The following is a 14,587-nucleotide window of genomic DNA, read 5'->3' on the forward strand; positions in this document are numbered from 1 at the left end:
TAATACTGACATAGATCTCTAGCAGACCTTTAATTATCTCCATCTGTCACTAAGAAAGTAAGAAGAGGTAGGTAGAGTACAAAAACTGGATTGGTTATTTAACAGATTATCAGAGTGAGCAGGAGAAGCAGCCGCGATATTCCTTCAACATTGCAAAAGCCTTTACAGCACTGCGTGAAAAGCCTTTACAGCACTGCATGAAAAGCCTATGAAAAGCCTTTACAGCACTGCGTGAAAAGCCTTTACAGCACTGCAGGAAAAGCCTTTACAGCACTGCATGAAAAGCCTTTACAGCACTGCGTGAAAAGCTTTTACAGCACTGCAGGAAAAGCCTTTACAGCACTGCATGAAAAGCCTTTACAGCACTGCAGGAAAAGCATTTACAGCACTGCAGGAAAAGCCTTTACAGCGCTGCGTGAAAAGCCTTTACAGCACTGCATGAAAAGCCTTTACAGCACTGCAGGAAAAGCATTTACAGCACTGCAGGAAAAGCCTTTACAGCGCTGCGTGAAAAGCCTTTACAGCACTGCATGAAAAGCCTTTACAGCACTGCAGGAAAAGCATTTACAGCACTGCAGGAAAAGCCTTTACAGCGCTGCGTGAAAAGCCTTTACAGCGCTGCGTGAAAAGCCTTTACAGCACTGCATGAAAAGCCTTTACAGCACTGCAGGAAAAGTGACCGTTTTCTTTGAGCATCTTCTCACACGGTGGTCATGACTTTGAGGGACCCTGAGCGGAATCTGAGGATCTTCTTCTTGAGAGCATGAGAGGCTTTGATCTTGACAAAGGCCTTGGGCTGGGAGGAGGCGGCATTGGCCGAGGCGGCGTTGGCCGAGGCCTGCGGCGAGGGTGAGGACGAGGATGAGGACGAGGCCAGGCGTGGCGGTAGCTGCTGGGGCCACACCAGCCCTCCGCTCTCGTCTGAGTCACTGGACAGAGAGCTGGAGGCGGGGGAGTACACCTCGCTCATGCTGGACTCTGACTCTGCAGGGGCGGCTGCGGCGTAGCCCCTCTCACCCTGGCAAAGAGGCGCTCTCTCTGTAAAGTCTGAGCGGCGAAGCTGGGCGTGGTAGTGGTGGGGCTGGGGGTGATGGTGGTGAGTCTGTGGTTGGGGGTGGAGACAAGGGTGGCCGTGACGAGTCCTTCGAGGTGGCCGTCTGTGCGCTTGGCCCGCCTGGCTCTCCCCCTCGTCCTGGCTGAGCTCCAGGTTGGAGCACCAGCGTCGGGTGCCGTTGTTGCCGCTCTCGCCCGCCTGTGCTCCCGCGCCTTGGGCTTGGCTCTGAGCCTGGTCCCTCCGGCCTTGGGGCCTCTCGGTGGTGCTGTACCTGCGCTCGGGGAGCACGCGCTGGCCCAGGAGGCTGTTCTCCGACTGGGAGCGACAGGTCTTACTGCTTGACCTTTTGGAGCTGTGCCGCTCTTCATGGCTCTTCTTCGAGGCTCTGGCCTTGGAGCCAGTGCGTTCCGGAGAAGCGACGGTTCGGCCGGGCTTGGGTTGCTCCGGGGCGTAGTGTCTGGGTGACCGCACGGGCGCGTGGCAGCCCTGGCCGGGGATATACTGAGCACTGACTAGATTCTGGGTGTGATGAGCAGGGGAGTGGGGGAGTGGATAGTGCCGGGGTGACTGGGGCTCGCAGCAAAGGTCAAGAGCCCCGACGCCACAGTTGGGGTCCAGGGAGGGCAGAGGTGAAGGCAGCGCTCCGGCCAGCGAGTGTGGCCTGGAGTGGGGGTAGGGCAGAGCCAGATAGCAGTCCTCCTCCAAAGATGGGGCCTCTCCTCCACAGGCCTCCCCCTGCAGCGGGTCACAACCCCAGCCTTGGCTCTCAGGGTTTGGTGAAAGGTCGACGCGGGGGTCAGAAAGGCAGTGCTCTGCGGTGTGAGAGGGAGTTCTCCTCTGCAGAGTGCTTTGGCCAGAGGCGCTGCAGTATGGGGGGTCGGGGCTCAGGCTGGTGCGGGGCTGACAGGGGCGTGGGGAGAGGGTGTGCCGCTGGATGAGACCCAGGATGTAACCCTCCACCCTCAGGGCCTGCTGGTAGTCCTCCTCTGTGACCTGGTCCTCTGCAGCCTGCTGCCAGGCTTCGCTGGCGTCCCACTGCCAGGACTCCACCCCTGTGCCCTCCTCAGCAATGCCCTCTAGAGGCGGGTAAGGGGCAGAGAAGGACCGAGGCAGAGTGCTGCGTGGGACCTGCAACACCATTTCTCCATTCAGCATGAGGGGGTCTCCTAATTACAGAAAACAACACTGTAGTAAGTTAAAGTGCAGACCTCTAACAATAGTAATATAATAATAATAGTAATATTTATATTTAATTCCTCTTGCGTAAAGTGAAAGTTCTCATCTCAAGTTTTTCTTTCACTTTATAGACAAAAGCAAATCAAAGACGCTACAGTACTGTACCAAACAGATTTCACTATGTTATTATGGTAAACTTCCTATTTCTTTCCTAATCGGCTAGTTTTCCTTACCCACAGACTTTGGCCTGTCGCTGGTGTAGGCCCAGGAAGAGACCGTCTCTGTGGGCTCAGTGGAACAAGACCTTCCCCTTGGAGACTGGCCCTCGCTTGACTCATAGAAGCCTGGGAAAAACAGAGAGAGAGAGAGAGAGAGAGAGAGAGAGAGAGAGAGAGAGAGAGAGAGAGAGAGAGAGAGAGAGAGAGAGAGAATGATGAGATGAGATGATCTCATTTTGTCTCACTGCCTTTTCTAATTCTCCAAAAGCTGCTGAAGCTCATTTCCAGTGTCTTATGGGCCACAAAGCACAAACACAACTGGAGCAACTGGAGCGTGAACAAAGACATGTGTCAAAGCAAAACAAACCGTCAAACTCATTACAAGCATATTACAAGACCACAGAGTAAATCTGGGTTACATTAAACAAAAACAAAGGTTTTATATACAGACAATGTGGTCATTGAGTATACTGAAAGTAAATGACAAAGTGAAGCCCTAATTGACATACATGTACATGTCAGAGCTGTGATGTAAGCAATGGGGCTAAAGGTAAGGGAGTACCAGAGCTAGGTCGACTGTCACCCGTGTCTCCTTGGGCTCCATCACAGCAGCCGTCGTCAGTGTCGATCCTCAGCTCGCCTACCTGCTGCTCCAGAGCCTGCATCAGTCCCCAGGGCGAGCTCTGGAGGGCGCTCTGAAACACACACACACACACACACACACACACACACACACACACACACACACACACACACACACAGGCACGTACGGTGTGAATGTGAATGCAAAACTAAAATGAAACATTTTTAAACAATAAAAGCTAAACTGAAATGAGCAAACCCACTCTGGAAATTAAATTACACTAAATGTAATTGAAAGCAAAATAAAATTACTAAAAGTAATGAAAGATACAAAACTATAATACAGTGTAACTGTAACTCTGACACCTGCACATAGGATGCTTAGAATAATTCCCGCTGGCTGTATTTCATTGCGGTCTTGAGAAGTAATTTTCAAGTAGGACGTAAGAAGCAGTAATCAGCCACTGCAACAACAAAACAACAAAAATCTCAAACACTCTCCACGATCAGATGATTGATTTGCAGATTGATGTATAGCTGTGGCTCCTGCCTCGCTCGATGCTCCAGCTGCACACTCTCATTATCTTTGGGGTTCAGCCTGATGGAGATGATCAATCACTTTTTGAGATCAGCTGAGAAATTGGTAAAGCAGTTTTCTGCATTGTGCCTAAATGGACCATATATACATTTGGGGAAGAACATAATTGCCTGGTGTTCAACATTTGGTAAGTCTTTAAAGCTCACAAAGTCTAAAATAGGAAAGGATTCAGCTGGTGTGAGTGTGATCATTTTGTCAACCAATGGCTCAAGTTAGCTATAGCCTTTAAAAAACGAATATTTATTTTAAATGTTGTGGTGCCAATCATTTGCAAGAGTATGTGTACATTTTCCAAAAGATGAATATTTGACATTGTGTTGACCTCAGGTATATCTGCGACCTTTATTTTAACGAGCAGGGATAAAACAAGTGCAAACCCTCAAGCCCACGGTGGTGTGGCTATTCAGCTTTATGGCACCACGGCCCCACCATCCACATCCCCCTACCCACACCTCGAATCCCGAATCTCTACCACACCTTCTTATCCCTAGCTATGGCCCCATCCCCCCACCCTTACCATCCTCTGACCCCGGCTGGGCCTGCTGGCCTAGCGCCGTGGGAAAGATTTGCAACCAGTGAATGTCATACAAGTAAAACAACATTCAAGATTTATTCTTCACTTGTCTTTCTTCTTCAAAGTTCAAGCCTGACTAGCACAGGTCGTAGCAGTGTGTGTGTGGAGGAGCGGTGCATCTGTGCACATCCTCTATATCAGACTGGGCCTCTTATGTAAGGAAGAGGCCGGTGGAGGCAGTGAGCTGGAACATGAATAATGCACTGCTCTGGGAAGTGTGGAGGTGTTCTTTCATGTGGACACACACAGTCACACACACACACACACACACACACACACACACACAGACACAGACACACACACACACACACACGCTCACACACAGAAAAACTGACATTCACATTTGCTCGTGAGTCATCCACCAGTGAGTGAGACAGTGACGTTGGAGATGCTAGTTCAGTCAGCCAGACAATTTCCGCCTGTCTTGTGTTGAGGTCATCTGACAAACGCACTCACATCAGCAGACACTCGCACGCAAGCCTGTCTGCATGGGTTAGCACACACACACACACACACACACACACACACACACACACACACACACACACACACACACACCTACACACACACACACACGCACGCACACGCACACACACACACACACACACACACACCTACATACACACGCACGCACGCACACGCACACACACACACACACACACACACACACACACACACACACACACACACACACACACAGAGAGAAAGGCACTTCAATTTGTTGGATGCAGTACTGCTGACACTCAAGGCTCATTAAGGGAATTCATTAACAGAAGATTGAGCATGTCCTCATAACGAGGTGACGTCTTCTACATTACAGGCCTTCTGTGATGGAGAGCCTGTCAGAGAACTGGTACAACTCGTCATCTCCTCTTCCTGAGCACTGTCTGTGTCTGTGTGCACGCCTTCCTGAGCACTGTCTGTGTCTGTGTGCATGCCTTCCTGAGCACTGTCTGTGTGCATGCCTTCCTGAGCACTGTCTGTGTCTGTGTGCATGCCTTCCTGAGCACTGTCTGTGTGCATGCCTTCCTGAGCACTGTCTGTGTGCATGCCTTCCTGAGCACTGTCTGTGTGCATGCCTTCCTGAGCACCGTCTGTGTCTGTGTGCATGCCTTCCTGAGCACTGTCTATGTCTGTGTGCATGCCTTCCTGAGCACTGTCTATGTCTGTGTGCATGCCTTCCTGAGCACTGTCTGTGTGCATGCCTTCCTGAGCACCGTCTGTGTCTGTGTGCATGCCTTCCTGAGCACTGTCTGTGTCTGTGTGCATGCCTTCCTGAGCACTGTCTGTGTGCATGCCTTCCTGAGCACTGTCTGTGTCTGTGTGCATGCCTTCCTGAGCACTGTCTGTGTCTGTGTGCATGCCTTCCTGAGCACCGTCTGTGTCTGTGTGCATGCCTTCCTGAGCACTGTCTGTGTCTGTGTGCATGCCTTCCTGAGCACTGTCTATGTCTGTGTGCATTAGGGCTGTGGCGATTCACTTATCTCCCGATTCGATACTATCACGATTCTTGGGTGCCGATTCGATTTATATTGCGATTCTTAAGTATTGCGATTCTACGATTATTGCGATTCGATATTACGATTTATTGCGATTTTTGTTTATTTTTTTATTTTATTTTTTCAGTTTGTTTGCTTTTTTACACTAGATTAGAACATGGGAAAAGTTGAATCATACACTAGAGACTGTATATTATATATCATGAGTAGCGCTGGGCGATATAGTTAAAAATAGGGGCGGACTGGGATCATAATTCAGGCCGGGCATTAGATACCAAGCAGGCCAGGCCGATATGGGCCGAATTATTACTTCAGACTAACTAATAAAGTAATAAAACCACTAGTAAACCAGTAGGCGGCGCCTGGCCTGCTGTTCAGTGAGTGGCCTGACTGCAAGCACCAAAAAAAAAAAAAATTTTTTTTTTTTTTTTTTTTTGCGATTATCGATTCTGGAATAAAAGATCGATCCAAAAAATCGTGACATTAAAAATCGCGATACTTAGGTGAATCGATTTTTTCCCCCACCCCTAGTGTGCATGCCTTCCTGAGCACTGTCTGTGTCTGTGTGCATGCCTTCCTGAGCACTGTCTATGTCTGTGTGCATGCCTTCCTGAGCACTGTCTGTGTGCATGCCTTCCTGAGCACTGTCTATGTCTGTGTGCATGCCTTCCTGAGCACTGTCTATGTCTGTGTGCATGCCTTCCTGAGCACTGTCTGTGTCTGTGTGCATGCCTTCCTGAGCACTGTCTATGTCTGTGTGCATGCCTTCCTGAGCACTGTCTGTGTCTGTGTGCATGCCTTCCTGAGCACTGTCTATGTCTGTGTGCATGCCTTCCTGAGCACTGTCTGTGTCTGTGTGCATGCCTTCCTGAGCACTGTCTGTGTGCATGCCTTCCTGAGCACTGTCTGTGTGCATGCCTTCCTGAGCACTGTCTGTGTGCATGCCTTCCTGAGCACTGTCTGTGTCTGTGTGCACGCCTTCCTGAGCACTGTGCTTTGTCTGGAGGACTACTGTGGTGATAACACAGAGACAATTGACCCAAGCTGACCTCTGCTTCCCAGACAACTGCTTTACACACAAATCGCTGTGATTCCTTTTGTCCCGGCTAACGTGCTTATTGTCTTACTATAAACAAAGCCTGAGCATCACTACATGGATATGGGCTGTAGAGGCGAGATGAGAGAGTGGGAGGCTGAGTGTGAGGTCAAGAAATGGCTGGGAGAAGGGGAGACTATTGGAAATCAATTCATCAATGGCGCGGTTTCACACAATTGATTGGTTTGCCTTCGCGTTCTAGACACACAGACGCACATGCACACGTGAACGCACGCACACACACACACACACACACACACACACACACACACACACACACACACACACACACACACACACACACACACACACACACACACACACACAATGTTGCTGGTCATTAAAACATAATGAGACAAAAATTTGAGCAAAGCTCCACAGCTGAGCTGCAATGATTAGTCGATTAATCAATTAGTTGATAGACAGAAAATTAATTGCCAACTATTTTTGCAATCGATTCATCGTTTAGACCAAATAACAACAAACATGAAAATTATCTCGTTCCAGCTTCTTAAATATGAATATTTTCTAGTTTCTTTAGTCTTCTATGACAGGGTTTGGGTTGTGGACTGTTGGTCAGGACAAAATATTTGAGGACGTCACATTGGGCTTTGGGGAAGAAGTCATTGACGTTTTTCACCATTTTGTGACATTTTATAGACAGAAAATAATCTACAGATGAATTGATAATGAAATGGTTAGTGCAGCCCTATACTCTGCAGACAGACAAACCAAAGCACAACACAATACCTTCAGCAGTATGGCGCTCTGTCTCGAGCACAACACAATACCTTGGCGCTTCATAGGATGCTCTTTGATTGGACTCCATTAAATGGTGTCAGCCTGCTTCCCTGACACGCTGCACACTGTATCATTACTGTTTTACTGCATCCTCTGCCCCGGGCTGCTGGGGGATGGGGGAGACAGAAGAGGGGGTGCAGTCAGCAGCCAACCCATTAAGCTGTTATACAGGGAGCGTACGTCCATGTCGGGACCACCTGATGTTTCTGTGAAACACACTGATCAGGTGACTGCAGAACGCTATGATCCCTGACTGATCGACTCTACTTCAGCCACGGAGGAGGAATGCAGATGAAATTCAAATGACTGAACGCTTAAATGAGGTATTGATTGTGCCAGAGGGGGGGGGGGGGTCTAACTCAATATGAGGAGGATTTGCTCTAGGATTTGACTCAGTAAGTAACATACGATAGGTTTGACATCCCAGAGGTTTTCTACAGGACAGAAAAATGGACCACGGCCAGTGTCAAGAGGAACTTGATGTGTAGCTTGGACCTCCAGCCATTCTACAGACGGAGGGTTCTGGAGCTGAGCAGTGAGCACACAGGGGCATGCAGGCACACTGCTGGACTCTCCATAATCAAAGCACTGTTGTGACTGGTTCCAAAGAGGGAAGGACGGTGGGAGGCCGGAAACTGCCACACGCACGCACGCACGCACGCACAGACACACACACACACACACACCCTGGCCCCGAATGCACTGCTCGACTAAGCCACCGATCCCCCATTTCTTTGCACAGACACACACGTAGACCAACACATTTTAGATACATTCAAATAAATTTGAATGTGCTAAATCTAATTATAATTTGGTGTAGAATCAAATTGTATGGATGGAGGATTAACACGCGAACATGGACACACACACACACACACACACACGCAGGCACATCGCACACACACACACACGCACGCACGCACGCACGCACGCACGCACGCACGCACGCACACACACACACACACACACACACACACACACACACACACACACACACACTCTGTTTACATAAGTCTAGTGAATGGCATTCATTAGCATGCTGTGCCTCTGCCCTACGTGCGCAGCCTCTCGCAGGCGAGAGTGAATGGTGCTGCTGGTGAATGTCTCTACAGAGAGACTCACCCAGTCTGAAGTCTGCACTCTACAGATAGACTTGTCTGGTCTGAAGTCTGCACTCTACAGAGAGACTCACCCAGTCTGAAGTCTGCACTCTACAGATAGACTTGTCTGGTCTTAAGTCTGCACTCTACAGAGAGACTCACCCAGTCTGAAGTCTGCACTCTACAGATAGACTCGTCTGGTCTGAAGTCTGCACTCTACAGAGAGACTCACCCAGTCTGAAGTCTGCACTCTACAGATAGACTTGTCTGGTCTGAAGTCTGCACTCTACAGATAGACTTGTCTGGTCTGAAGTCTGCACTCTACAGATAGACTCGTCTGGTCTTAAGTCTGCACTCGCAGTGAGTGGTGCTGCTGGTGAATGTCTCTACAGAGAGACTCACCCAGTCTGAAGTCTGCACTCTACAGATAGACTTGTCTGGTCTGAAGTCTGCACTCTACAGAGAGACTCACCCAGTCTGAAGTCTGCACTCTACAGATAGACTTGTCTGGTCTTAAGTCTGCACTCTACAGAGAGACTCACCCAGTCTGAAGTCTGCACTCTACAGATAGACTTGTCTGGTCTGAAGTCTGCACTCTACAGAGAGACTCACCCAGTCTGTCTGAAGTCTGCACTCTACAGATAGACTTGTCTGGTCTTAAGTCTGCACTCGCAGTGAGTGGTGCTGCTGGTGAATGTCTCTACAGAGAGACTCACCCAGTCTGAAGTCTGCAGTCATGTGACCAACAGCTGTGGCAAGAGACACCAGCTCAGGGTGCAGCTCAGGGGAGAAGGTATGTATGTGGACATAACGTGCAAATGGGTATTCGACATGCCATTCGACATGCCATGTCTGTGTGTGTCACTGTACGTGTATATTTTCATGTGCTCTTTTGCCACAGTGTACATTACATACATACTATACAGTAGGTGTATCTGATTCTGTACAGGCAAAATACCATGTATACATTTGTGTGTGTGTGTGTGTGTGTGTGTGTGTGTGTGTGTGTGTGTGTGTGTGTGTGTGTGTAGGTGTGTGTGTGTGTGTGTTTTATTTTATTTTTATTTAAATGAAGTTATGATATAACTAAAGTTCGGGAACAAGGCAAACGCCACAACCAAACACTCATTCAATCGTTCAATCAGTCAATCCCTCGTCCCACCTGGATTCAATCATTCGCTCCACCTACATATACGCCCCAAACCAAGATCCTTTCTCGCTCTTGTCTGAGGCCAAACTCAGTTCACGTGCCATCACACAGAATCTTTCAGGTAAGTGTAAAGTGTAAAGAGCACCCCCGGGTGACCTAATGGAGACAGGTTTTTTAATTAGGTAATTAGGGTCAATTAATGGCCGAATTTGCGATGGCTGTGCAGATTAACGGGGGAACTTACGATGCTGCGCAATGGCTGTGCAGCCGGATACACCAGAAGCATTTTTGAACGAGGTTGTAAACATGTTTATGTATGCTGTAAAGTTGGGCATTTTAACATGGGGTGAATGGGGACCGACTCGTTTTTGCAGCGAGCCTCAAGTGGCCATTTGAGGAACTGCAGTTACTCCTACTGGCCTCAATGCGACCATAAGCCTGTCCCCTCGGTTGGAACAAAAGGAAGGCAACCACCATCCTTCCAGTGATCAGTCACTGCTGAGTTGGCCTGCTGCTCTATTCTCACTAATGATGTGCCGCTGTGTCCACACACACGCACGCACGCGCACACACACACACACACACACACACACACACACGCATGCTCACACGCATGCTCACGCGCACACACACATACACACACACACACACACACACGCACGCACGCACGCACGCACGCACGCACGCACGCACACACACACACACACACACACACACACACACACACACACACAATAAGGACACAAAGCAAAAGCACTGACTGCACTGTATAGATACGTGCACACTCCCACTCCCACATAGGCGTGTGTGTGCACACATTCATGCACACAGATTTTGCATGGGCCTATTTAGTGTAAATATACACACGTAAACACAGACGCACTCACATCAAACACGTAAACACAGATGCACACACATCAAACACTTGATTTAAATCCACTAAACCCATTAGAGTCAGAGGCTAAATAGGATTTAAGAGCATTTAAGGATATAAAGCATTCGATCTACCACACAAACACAGACACACAGAGACACAGGCACACAAACGTGTGCGCGCAAACACACACACACACACACACACACACACACACACACATCAAGCACATACAACTCATACACAATTCATATAGGAGGCACACACAGCAGCGGGGTGGCACAGAGTGAGGTCAGAGCCTTGTGCTTTCCCAGCTGCTGTCAGGCGTCCCACGGCTGTCAACACCTCAACACCACACACTGTACACACACACATGCACGCACGCACGCGCACACACACACACACACACTGTACAGACGAGAGAAGGCCCCGGTATAGGCCTGTCTGGGGCCACGGTCACACACACGCACACACAAACACCAGACACACACACACACACACACACACACACACACACACACACACACACACACACACACACACACACACACACACACACACACACACACCAGCAGTGTATCATGGGTCAGTTGTTTCTGTGTCACTATACATTCTGCAGACTTTAACCTACATGGAAGACGAGGCTGGGGATTTGGCTGGGACGCATATGGCGACCTGATATTACGAAGGCTCAATTTGGAGGCCTCAATTAGAGTCATGTCAGGCAAATCTCCGCGCAGCAATCTCCAAGGAATTTCCTGTGTAATTACTTACACGCCTGACTAAGCATTGCAGTTAATAAACATTGATCCAATGAAAACGGAAAGAATATGCTGGCCTGTAGGGAAACCATGTCACTCGCTGTATAGCTTTGTAAATAGCTCTTTCAAGTCGGTGTAAAACGCAGAGGCAGGCGGAAATGAGTTGACAGCTCCAAAGGGAGATGCGCGTTCATTCACTGCACATTGGAAACATTGCTCCTGGATGATCTCCTTGTGGTTTGGTTCTTAGCACAACGAGATCTCGTAAACATCTGTAAACATTCATATTTATTTTAGCAATGCACCAGGTTAGAGGATTCCTTGTATAGCCTACAATTTGCAGCATTAGTTATTTGAGAATCTATTTCATATCCAAGCAAAATTGGCATTATAACGGAAATATCGATATTGAATCGAATCGGAAATCGAATCGAACCGGGACCTTGTGTATCGGAATCGAATCTGGACATCAGTGGCAATACACAGCCCTATAGATGTATAGTTCTTTTCCCCTTGATTTGTGCTCTCTATCATAATGGTGGAACAGGCTCAGATTTAGGCAAAGGTAATGTGTTCCCTCACGGTGCAGCACCGGGGGCCTCGGCATCATTAGTATTCAGCTCCATGCCTGCCTATTGTTAGGGCCCCGGCGGAGGGAGGGAGGAGAGAAGGAGATGAGAGGAGAGGAGTGGGAGGGAGGCGGCTGATTTAATTTCTTTTTCACCCTCTTTCATAATGGCTTTCTGTTCGAGCAGTGCGCAGACAGCCAGCGGACTGCGCAAGAGCACCCAAACAGGCAGCAACCCCAAGACTCCGAGCTATTCCTGGGTCTAAAATACACAGAAGCAGCGGTGAGGGCCAGTAAAGCGGAGACGATAATTATACCAATGAAAAGAATATAGAGCATATAAGAGGCACGAGGATTATTATGCCTGCTCCCACGGTCAGTCGTGTGTAAAAGTTTCCATGTACGGGAGATGCTCTGTTGGTTGTGATGTCACAGAAACATTTGGCCTGAGAAATTCCGTTTATGAATCTGGTGTTATTGGTGACATCACACACAGACAGGCAAGGAACACGCCTACTGGAGGAAAAATTCCGAGCTTATTATTGTATAGGGCAGGCTATTCATGCGTTGCAACTTTCCCCACACACAGAGCAACAACATATTCAGAATTAGAAACAGCAACTCATCAATTATGTGGAGAACAATTAGCATAAAACAGTGAGACAATCTAAAAGCTAAACCTTATCGAAACGAATAATTCATGTCTTTATGATGTCAAGAGAGTATCAATAAGGGCTTGTTAAGTAGTAAAAGCTATAAAATCCATGATCAGGGAACAATGGGCCATTAAATAGTAGGCCTATACCACAAACGACGGGTGCTCCTCCCCCTGATTTCGTTACCCACAGGCATAAATCTAAGCTCAGAGGATAGAAACCCATTACATCCTTTCAGACAGAGACCCTATTAATCAACTTGAGTAACTTTTCTTGTAGATAAGGGTCGCCTCTCTACACAAAAGGCGCACCCAAAAGCCAGAGTCCATCTAACGGTCAAGCTGATAACAATGAGGGTGGCTTGTAGCCTATATATTCTATATAATCTTTATAGGCTATTAAGATCTTATTGTATATGCGCTGGGGGTAAAATAGGGCTTCAAGCTGCGGTGTGGACCGACATGGAGGGCTGCTACATCCATGCATGCAGTAACAATCTTAACATAAACCAACGGCGAAACTTCTTACCAGCTGACGTCTCAATGTCAAGTTTTCCTGGCCCCAGCTGCTGAAACACGACAGCTCGCCTCCGGAGCTGTTGTGGAGCCCGGGCAGCGGGTCTCCCAGGGCCAGCGCCCCGAGGACCAGGCACTCCTGCCTCTGCTTGCGGAGCTCCAGCTCGCACAGCCCGGCCAGACTTGCCTCCAGGCGCTCCTTGGTCCGACTGCGCTCCACAGTCACTGGGAACGAGAACGCGCGGTGCATGCCCAAACACAAAAAAACCCGTCTTTTCAGAAGAAATAATATTTTCCCCGTATTTTCTGTTTCGTATTGTGGATGGAGCAAGATTTACGATTGCACAAGGCTATACAAAGCCATGCGGCGTCCCATCCCTACGGTTGCCTTTGAGCAGCATGGTTTCTCCTCTCTCAGACCATCTATCGATGCGCTATACATTTTCTTCTATTTCGCAGCTGTCAAACACAGGACGCAGCTCCGCCCTCTGCGAACAGCCACGCCGAGAAAGTGGGATCCACCCGCCCCTTGCAAATCCAATCTCAGCCTTCATTGGACATCAGGGGGCGGTGGGTGCTGCTCGTGCGCTGCGTGCCGCTATCCCATCCCCCTTGATTCATTATTGACGCGCCGACCTCACTCCTATAACGGTCCACAGTCAATGGACCACCTATTCCTGGGAACAGTCTGGCCAGCAAATCTGCTTTCCAACAGTATTGAATGGCAACATACAGTAAGACTAAGGAATACTGTACAACAACGTGCAATAAGGGGACTCAGTAAAAATACATAAATACACAAATAAATAAATAAATAAATACATAAATAAATAAACAAATAAATAAACAAATAGACCCATTGGGAGGCCTACATTATGTTAGGGCAAGCAGCATGGTCACACATGTTGATGTGTTGTTGATGCTAGCTCAGACATTAACTAGCCATGTGTCATTTGAAAGACTAAATGGCAGTTTAGGATAGGACAGGATAGATCGGATATAATGGAAACTTGTCTGGATATTTTGTCAAAAGAGGCATCCAGCTTATAATCTATTTGTGCTTGGATAGTAGATTATTGTAATAGTTAGGATGTTTTGTTTCCCACACTTATGTAGTTCTCAACGTAAGTTCAAGCAGGAAGACTATAATATCTTTTACACTTTCTTAATTCACTTTATATCTCCACTCTTCAATCTACTAACAAGATCATAATAAGCTGTCAATTTCCGGGTTTCAATGAACAATCAGCTGGTTGCCGCCCAGTCTCTGTTAACCAATTGCATAGTGTCACATCACTGCTCTCATCACCTCTCACCCTACGCACCTCCAGCATAAGCCTATCACGTTGCTCCACAACCCAGTCG

The 14,587-nt window shown here is 48.3% G+C and overlaps 1 protein-coding gene across 1 annotated transcript; it reads right to left on the reverse strand.

The window, feature by feature from the left end:
• Positions 1–700: 700 nt before the first annotated feature.
• On the reverse strand, positions 701–13,472 carry LOC310776252 (dapper homolog 3-like; the record flags this gene model as incomplete). The annotated part of the gene is made up of 4 exons (XM_083636458.1): positions 701–2,220; positions 2,464–2,574; positions 3,011–3,143; positions 13,236–13,472. The coding sequence occupies 4 exons, from the start codon at positions 13,470–13,472 to the stop codon at positions 701–703; spliced, it is 2,001 nt and encodes a 666-aa protein (XP_083492584.1).
• Between the last annotated feature and the right edge of the window lie 1,115 nt (positions 13,473–14,587).

The sequence above is a fragment of the Poromitra crassiceps genome, assembly GCF_964638095.1.
Source record: "Poromitra crassiceps genome assembly, chromosome: 5".
NCBI classification, from domain to species: Eukaryota; Metazoa; Chordata; class Actinopteri; order Beryciformes; family Melamphaidae; genus Poromitra; species Poromitra crassiceps.